This window comes from Lytechinus variegatus, chromosome 16 (assembly GCF_018143015.1).
Source record: "Lytechinus variegatus isolate NC3 chromosome 16, Lvar_3.0, whole genome shotgun sequence".
Lineage (NCBI taxonomy): Eukaryota > Metazoa > Echinodermata > Echinoidea > Temnopleuroida > Toxopneustidae > Lytechinus > Lytechinus variegatus.
Genome location: NC_054755.1, coordinates 11,122,370 through 11,131,659, shown reverse-complemented (window position 1 = coordinate 11,131,659; position 9,290 = coordinate 11,122,370). Strand labels below are relative to the sequence as shown.

The 9,290-nt window shown below is 39.3% G+C and overlaps 1 protein-coding gene across 1 annotated transcript; it reads right to left on the bottom strand.

Annotated features, from left to right (window-relative positions):
• Window positions 1-981: 981 nt before the first annotated feature.
• LOC121430219 (G-protein coupled receptor moody-like) lies at window positions 982-2,127 on the bottom strand. Its single transcript, XM_041627497.1, has one exon. It carries the CDS (start codon window positions 2,125-2,127, stop codon window positions 982-984), a length of 1,146 nt encoding a protein of 381 aa, XP_041483431.1.
• Window positions 2,128-9,290: the final 7,163 nt, after the last annotated feature.

The window sequence follows — 9,290 nt, the reverse complement described above, 5'->3', positions numbered from 1 at the left end:
AGGCTGTAGCTGAGGCGCCATATAGGATGGTATTCTAATATCCATGGTGTAGTTAAACGTGGGTTAACGTAGACCACCATTTTATGGATGCCAACTCTCAACTTATTCCCAATTAAAAATCATTTTTTATCGTGCTATAAAACGTTGTCAAAAATCAGTCGTGAAATGGAAAGAATATGAAAATTGAAAAGAAATGTGAATTCTAATGAATTGATTTATACTTTATGATTGCCACGAAAATAAAAGAAAATGCTATGAACCAAGCATTCCAGAAGAGTGTGGTTTGACATTCGTGTTCAGACTATATTAAGTTGAAACCTAGGATTAATCATCAGAATACAGCCCGAGGCGCTAGAGCATTTCCGGAATAAATCTGTTTTTTTCATCGAAAAGTTATTTCGTAGTCGGCAGAAAATAGGAACAAAGAAGTTCGTAAGTTCTTACGCGACTTTACATTTACAATCAAATTAAAGCAGTCTGCATTTATCATGTTTATGATCGCAATAATACCCAGCCAAGCTAACGATATTTTATAGACTCATGCCCATGAACTGAGCCTTATGCACAGAAATGGTCAGTGGTTTATTTTACCTAAAGCTTGGAAAACATTTGTTATTCGTTAAATGTTAGAAATAAGAGATCAGATGATTTTGAGGGGCACTGTATAGAGGGCTTGTACCTTAAGAGCAATATGTAGCACATTAGTATTGCCACATTTATGAAGAAAAAAAGAAGAACAAGCTCACAACTTACTGTTTTGGAAATCTTGTAGTTACATCTTTGAATTTGCCCCTTGACCATAAACGTGCAAAGATTTTTTATGTATTGGGTTACACCTTCAACAGTTTAAAATGTCCGACGTTTAAACTTCTTTTCTCAAGGGCCATACAAAAAGGGCACATCTGAAATCTGGCTCTTCATCACTCTCTAATTCCGAAAGCACACCTCCAACAAGATATACCTTGTGCGGATGCATTTCTTTCAGCCTAATACTCTTTGCACACAAGAGAATATCATAGATTTTAGTTCACGGCGGTAGATATTTAACCTCAGCACGTAGATGAAAGGATTCACGCAAGTGTTAAGAGTACAGAGGATGATGGAAAATTTATGGAATGTAGGATCGAGATGTCCACCGAGGTGGTAATAGAGGAATGCCCACTGGTTGGGAGACCAGCATAAGACATAGAGGAGATACACGGCAATAAGAACCTTGGTGGTGTTACGTCTCTGCAGAACCCCATTAATACCTGGTTTGGTGTTCTTGATTGTAACCTCTGGCGTTGCTCGTCCTCTAGCCAGTCCGGGTCCGGCTTCAGAGGTGGATGCCTCTGTGTTGGTGATGCTCTCTAGTTGTTCCCTGTTAGCCCTTGCATCTGCCACGTACGCTATGGCTGAGGATGACATACTCTGTCCATTGGTAGAAACCGATGGTACAGGTGTCTCCACCTGTCGGGAATGAGGAAACCTTAGGATTCGGTCCTCAGCCACTCTATTCAGGTGTTGGAACCGTTTTACAATGGCAAAAAAAGAGAAGGTCATGATGCCAACCGGTATCAAGTACTCCCAAAGAAACAAAACAATTATCAAGTGATTATACGTTGGTGCGTACAAACATTTCATTTTATCCGTCACTATGTTGTGCAGGAATGCATTTATCATTTGGAAAAGAGGCGCTAAAACCCAGGTAAGAACAGCCAAAATGTACACGGCACGTCGCTTGAAGTGGGCAAGGTACCACACTGGATGAACAACCGCTAGGTAACGTTCGATTGACAAAGCCACTAAGTTGAAGGTTGATATGGCATAGGCACCGAAGACAAACGCTAGGGATTTCCACAACTTGCAGAGAAGTAACGCGCCGAAGTAGGTCATATCCGATGGTTTTAAACCTGCGAGGTGAGTTACCTCTGATGCGACGAGGAAAGTAGAGGCCAGAGAATCAACAACGGCCTGGTTTGCGATTAGCCAGTTGGTATGATTGCGGAAGGAATGCCGCCGAAGAATGGCAACGCAGACAAGGTTTCCAGTAATTCCAACGCACCCGATACAAAGAAGACTTATTCCAACTGGATCGATTCGAGGACGATTACTTTCTATGGTTTTTATTGTTGATGTCGCATTCATTTTTATCACAAAATCCTTCGAAATGTGAATAAAAAGTCAAATTAAAATGGTGAAACGATTACAGAGCATGATAATTTCAACTTAATGAAACAGACGCTTTCGGTTGACAAGATAATCATTAATTGAAATAGGGTAGCTATAACGATTCCAGAACAAACCATGACACTAGCTGGCAGAGTTCATCTGGCTTCCAGGGACAGAAAATTATAACGGTGTTTCTTTCAAGCGTTAACGTCAATCAATGTAAAATGTGAGAGAAACATTACCGAATCAGTCAGATTTCGTCTGCGATTTGTTGTCTGTCTGCCCACGTGTCCCTCTGCCTTCAAGAACAAGAATCCCGATGATCCTTAATAGTTTCAACAAACGATATATTTCGTATAAAACCAGGAACCAAGCTCGATACCCAATGTTTGTGAAATGCAAGACCGTCATCCACTTAGGCAAATTCACCAGCGGTAGAACAGTGAGGCCTGAAGATAGAAATAAAGGGGATAGTAGAAACCAGAGAGGTTTGAACTTTCCTGGTAAGCAACCTCATCCTATTCAAACCGTGGAGTGGATTGTGCAACCGTTCATTTGAAGTGGCTGAGAGCATGAAATTAAACGCCATCGAGTACCATGATAAACAAAGGGAAAATTCAAAACGAATTGTGAATGTCTTTTAACGAAGTCCCTCTCTACGTGCTCGTCCAATAAATTAAAATCGAAACTCTGCTAGGTAGGCTTTATATTCTCGCCGTATATTGCCTGACAGTAGGGAGAGATGAGACGTCAATTTTAATAGATGAAAAAAAAATCAAAAGAAGGGATGAAATTGATTGATTTGATCCAACACCAGAGGGACACGCAAGAGCAGTGTACCTCCGAGTAATCTGATATAGCACCTGACTCTCGGCAATTAACGTTCGATGCGATATTTTTGCTCTCCAATTTCCTTGTAACTTATTCGTTAAGACGAGTTTGCTTCCAAAATGAAACAGATTTGGGGGATTGCATGCAAAACATCGACACATGCCTACATGTGATTAAACCCTCAGATATTCTCAGCTTCCTTATACATGCTGCAGTAATTCATGTACAAAGCCACAACGACGCCAAATAATAATTTCAGGCAATAATCCATTGTACTCTATTGGGGAAGTACGGGGGTGGCACCATGATGCTTTGATGGGGGTTGCAGACGAACTGAATTTGATGTTCTTCCTTCTTTTTTCTCCTCTTATTTTCCACTATTTGAAAAATTCTCACGGGAGTTTGGCCCCTGTCAGCCCCCCGCCCTGTGACGTTGCCCCTGATTTGCGGTCGACATCAAGGTTTTATAAATCTTATCTTATACTACACGAGTGCATGGGCCAAATAAATGTTGCATCACTACCGGACTACAATTAAATGGGGGATGTAGGTTAGCTTTTGAACAGAATAAATCAATTGTGTGAAAACAAATCATGTTTTTTAACAATTCATCAGGCTTGATAGTTTAGAATTAATAATCGTAAAGAGGTTAAAAGCGAATGCATCAAACTTCGTATGATTTATTTGCTAATATTCTTGATGATATCTGTAACAATGTTATCATGTTCTATTCGAGGGCCACAGCGGTGATCTATGGATATCCCTTTTTAATTGCATCGACGTGTTTTGAAGTTTGCAAGAAAACAAAATGTCTTTTACTAAATAATCCATATTTCAAGGCTGTTTTCTAATCCTCTACATTTTCCATCCTCTTGGGCTGATACTGGCCTGAAACCTTTCTATAAACCGAGATAATTGCACGAGATTTCCCGTGCGACCCGTCCCATTTCACACCTTTTGGGCTTTGGACCGATACATTGGAGTTTAATATTTCAAGAATCCCTTCTTCCCACTCGACAGACATGTGACGCATAGTCCGTTCTTCTTTTGTATTCCAAGTAAAAGACCTAGATATACCCAACAAGTCATACGATGCTAGATGAAATGACATTTTTATCTCATTTGTAGCCAGAAAGAAATTAAAAGCCGGTTACCACTAATCACAAGCCCCTTCTGTATTTAAAAAGAAAATAATAAAACGTGTATATGGGATTGAAAGGCACTCACATGCACAAAGAAAACCATGAAACCTTCTAATAAGGCTTTACAAAGTTTGATGATTACAGTAATAATAATGATAGCTGGATTTATAAAGCGCTTTATAATATAGTATAATAATGGATACAGATTTCTAGATACAGGGGCCGCGTAAGCGGGGTGGGGGGCGAAAGCCCCCCTACTTTTTTTTACAAAACCGTGTACAAAAATGTAAAAATGACCATATGATTGTGATTTTTTGCATGGTCAACCCCCCCCCCCCCCCTTTGAAAACCGTTTCCGCGGCCCCTGGGAAATATGTGAGTATAATATTTCCTGCGCTGTGTAATCTGAACAATAAAGTAATGGAGGAATTAATGTACAGCTATTTATAATATCAATAATGATAACTATATGTATATTTCCCATCGTAATTCATCAGTGTTGCATTCAAATTAATAAATGTTTGTTCAAGTTCGAAAGATTCTTTCGACTCTCTGCACCCATAGGTCTTTTTCATTTATTTAGCATTCAATTCCGTTTTATTTATTCCTTTTCAGGTTTTTTTTTCAAATTAAATTTGAGAATATTCGTTCAAATTAAAAACCCAAAGTTGACATTAATTACGCGCCAACTGAACGATTGCTCAATTTCGGTCTATATACCATTTTCAATTTCATCTATAGGCATACACATTTGCTCTTTAAACGTCCAAAGACAGATACATGTCTTTGTTTATCACGTCATATCCTCTTTGTTAAAACTTTGTTTTTATCTTTCTATTTTCGTCTAATCTGTTCAATTATAGCCACTTTATTCCATAACCGTCTTTATATAAAAACATCATTCTATCATTCTCTCCGTGTGGTTGGTGGTTATGAAACGCTTCGATTAACCTTGTTCTATCCGTATTTGAAATGTCCATGTTCTCCCCTCGGGCTTCCATCATACAGCCGTTTATAATCGATGTACATGTAGGTGAAAAGTTTTGAAAAATGGAGCAAATACCAGCTGTTGCTAAGCTTGTGGCTATCGTCTGCGTTCGCGGAGCGGGGATGGAGCGGGAGTGGCAGCACCCTTTCGAGAAATCCGGGGGAACTTTTTTCTCGAAAATTAAAACAGCCCTTCGCGACAACCGGGGGAGTTTTTACGAAAGGCTGTGTTAGATTTCTGAACCAGTCGCTGCTATTAAAATTATTCATCAAATCATAACAACAATATACAGTAATAGATTTTTAACAGAATAGTACAGATGGGGGGGGGGGCTGAGGGCACAACTCCCCTCCAAAAAATCACGACCGACAAAAAAAAGAAAAGGAAATAAGGAAAGAAGAGAGGGTAAGAAATGCTTTTTTGCTGAATTTCAGGTCGAATTCTGAAAGAAAAATTTGATTTTTTGAATAAAAATTTTGACATTTTCTTTCACTCGCTTCGCTCGCTCACAACTTTTAATAAATGTCTTGATTTTGCACGATTTAGGAAGATTATAACTGATTCCAGACAACCCCCCCCCTCCCCGACAATTTCACAAAGACATATAGAACTATAAATGAATTGAATTTTTCTATTTTGAATGAATTGGCATTTGCAAAGAAATATAATTATGGAGCAAACTACCTTAAAACTGGCCATGTGGTCTTCAATCGTAAACTGCTAGTAGTAATAGAAATAGTAGTAGTAGTAGTAGTAGTAATAGTAGTAGTTGTAGTAGTATTAGTAGTAGTAGTAGTAGTAGTAGTAGTAGTAGTAGTAGTAGTAGTAGTAGTAGTAGTAGTAGTAGTAATAATAGTAGTAGTAGCAGTAGTAGTAGTAGTAGTAGTAGTAGTAGTAGTAGTAGTAGTAGTAGTAGTAGTAGTAGTAGTAGTAGTAGTAGTAGTAGTAGTAGTAGTAGTAGTAGTAGTAGTAGTAGTAATAGTAGTAGTGGAAGTTGTAGTAGGAGCAGTAGTAGTAATAGTAGTAGTAGTAGTAGTAGTAGTAGTAGTAATAGTAGTAGTAGTAGTAGTAGTAGTAGTAGTAGTAGTAGTAGTAGTAGTAGCAGTAGTAGTAGTAGTAGTAGTAGTAGTAATAGTAGTAGTAGTTGTAGTAGTAGTAGTAGTAATAGTAGTAGTAGTAGTAGTAGTAGTAGTAGTAGTAGTAGTAGTAGTAGTAGTAGTAGTAGTAGTAGTATGTGGCAACCCGGTCGGTACCGGGGCATGGCCGAGCCGCGCATGCACCGCCGAGATTAATGAAAATGAAAATGCAAAAAAAATGTGTTTTTTTCCTTCTTTTTTTCCTTAGCTACATACACCCACACCCATGCTCATCTCACATTATAGGCACCATACCCTCACACAAACTTACACAGATTGACACACAAATAAACAACTGGTACAAGAGACTACTCAGCACAGGCATTTGTACGCATTTACAGCATAAAGCCTACTATACAATACCCGTGATGTGATAATTACAAATGACCTGAAATGGGTTTTTGGATAACATTCTGTCATAAAAACCTGATTCTGTTATAAAAACTGAAAATCTGCTGGTTTTCCTCGCTCACATTCATATTGATATTAACTGTAAGTCATTACTTTATATCAAAACAAATCAATTACATTATATAGCCATCGTAAAAACATTATAGGACATCGTTACGCATTTTTCCCCTTCCACACCTCGCTCTGCCTCCATGTCCTCACACAAACTTACACAAACTTACACAGATCGACACACACAAATAAACAATTGGTACAAGAGACTACTCAGTACCGCCTTTCGTGATAAGCGAACCCGGCTGTCACGAAAAGGTGCGTACTTAATTTCCGGGGGTGGGGGGCACTTACATTGACGAGTGGATACCATGCGCGACCAAAAAAAAACACGTAAAAAGGGTGTCTTTTTCAAGATATGGCACGTTACGTACGTAACATGATAACGGCGTCAAAAACACAAAAATATTGAAAAAAAGTATTTCGCTAGGAAAGCTACGTGTTCAGGGTCAAATTTGCGGGGATGATAAAACAAAATTAAAATGTTTTATAATGGATGTCCTTTTTGCCTAAACATACGTGTTTAGTCCGATTTGCGCGATGTGATGTGTAAAGGTATATTGTAAAACCGACGACCGACGGAAAATATGAATGAAAGTGCCCCCCCCAGGGGGGGGGGGGTAATTTGACCCCTCCCCTCCCCCACCCAAAGCACCCGGGGAGGGGGAGTCAAATATATTGCTGTACACATGCGTGACCGAAAAACGCGTTGAAAGGTGTATTTTTCCAGTTTTTGGCGCGGGCCGCGCGTTTACCCGTAAAGGGTAGCAAAAACACCGATTTTCAAAAAAAGAAGAAAAATGGTGGTTTTGAAAGACATTGTCAAATTGCCATTTGCGAGGTCAAACGTATTTAGGGTATTTTTCCAAAGCATTTTTTTTTAAGACTAGCCAAACGTAAGTAGGGTATGTTTTTCCCCAAAGTCCCCCCCCCCGGGTCTGGCGACAACTTGTTTAGGGGCCAAAATGTGTAAATAAAGCCCACGAAAAACTTGTTTAGGGGTTATTTGCACACAGAGAAAAACTCGTTAAGGGGGTGTTTGTAAATTACTTGGTCACGCGTGTATACTGCAATATATTTGATTACCCCTTCCCCGGACAAAGCACCCGATCGAGAAAAGCTCCCCCGGTTTTCTCGAAAGGATGCTGCTACCCCCGGTCCATCCCTGCTCCACGAACGCAGAAGATTGTCATAAGCCCCGTTTCTGCAATGGCGGTTTGTCAGAGGTTGAAAAAATCCAGCACATGGTAAAATGGTCTGGTTTCAAAGTAAATCGAATTTCCAAAATCATTTAAAAACAGATGGAGAGTTATAAAAAAAGCACCAACGGATTATGTTGTCCAGACTATGTTTTAGTATGCTCATCTATATAAATTCTGTAACATTCATGAAGAGTGTGCTGCTGCAAATTTGAAAAAAAAATATTTGATCGCTATTTTTATATGCTTAAGTGAGAGAATAAGGGAAGTCGTTCGCCAATCAACTTAAATCGCATTTTTCTAAAGAAACTCCTCCAATTCAACACTCAAAATGCGGGTAACAACTGATCCTGGAATATCGGACGAAGTACAAATAAGTAGAAGAAGAAGAAGAAGCTATTTGGCTTTTCAATATTGATAAAGTAGGTCATTAAAATTTGTTTTGAAATTACTAATTTCTTTGTAAAATCGCATGAAATGTTGGCGACTTAGACAGACCGCCTCTCTGCATGCCCCCCACACTTTTTAAAACCCTCATGCACACACATCCGTATAAACGTACATACACACACGCGCACACCCCCGTATAATCGTACATACACACACATAACCACACACACCCCACACTCTGTTCCTCTTCATTTCTCTCTCTGGGTGCTCATTTTGGGCGGGAAGTTTTCAATTCGTACATAAGAGTATCATGTATTATGATTATGATTAACTATATTGATATCGTTCTTTGGTATCTTCCTTGTTTTCATCGGAGGCCTATTTTATCAGTGCAATTCTTCGAAATAAACAAGGCATAATCGATGTAGTGTCTCACCCACATGTGAAAATAACCAGAATTATCGCGTCATGAGAGTATTGCACGTATACTTTAACGTTGACCTCAAAATGACATTTGACCGTACCATGTGACCTCAGACTGCAACATAACATGCGGTCCCCAAATACCATCTACCATCCAAGTTTGGTTGAAAAGTGACTTGCGGTTGCGGAGTGATGTGTTAAAAGAGAGTCTTGCACGTAAACTTTAACGTTTACTATTGCACAAGTTTAAACGTTGACTTCTAAATGACCTTTGACCTTACCATGTGACTGCAGCATCACATGCAGGTCTTTTATACAACCCAAGTTTGGGGGTGTGACTTACGGTTGCAAAGTTACATTTACATGTATTTTTGTGTCATAATGTTTTTGACAGACGACAGATGGACGGACGACATTTGGATCCCTCAGTCTCGCTCTCATCTTTGGTGGGCGAGACAAAAGCTGGACAGAGCAACAACGCGCTCTTTTGAGCCACCGGAAATACTTAACAGTACTCAAAAAGGTCTAAGTTCCACACCATTTTGTTTTACGTGTGCGTGTGCATGTT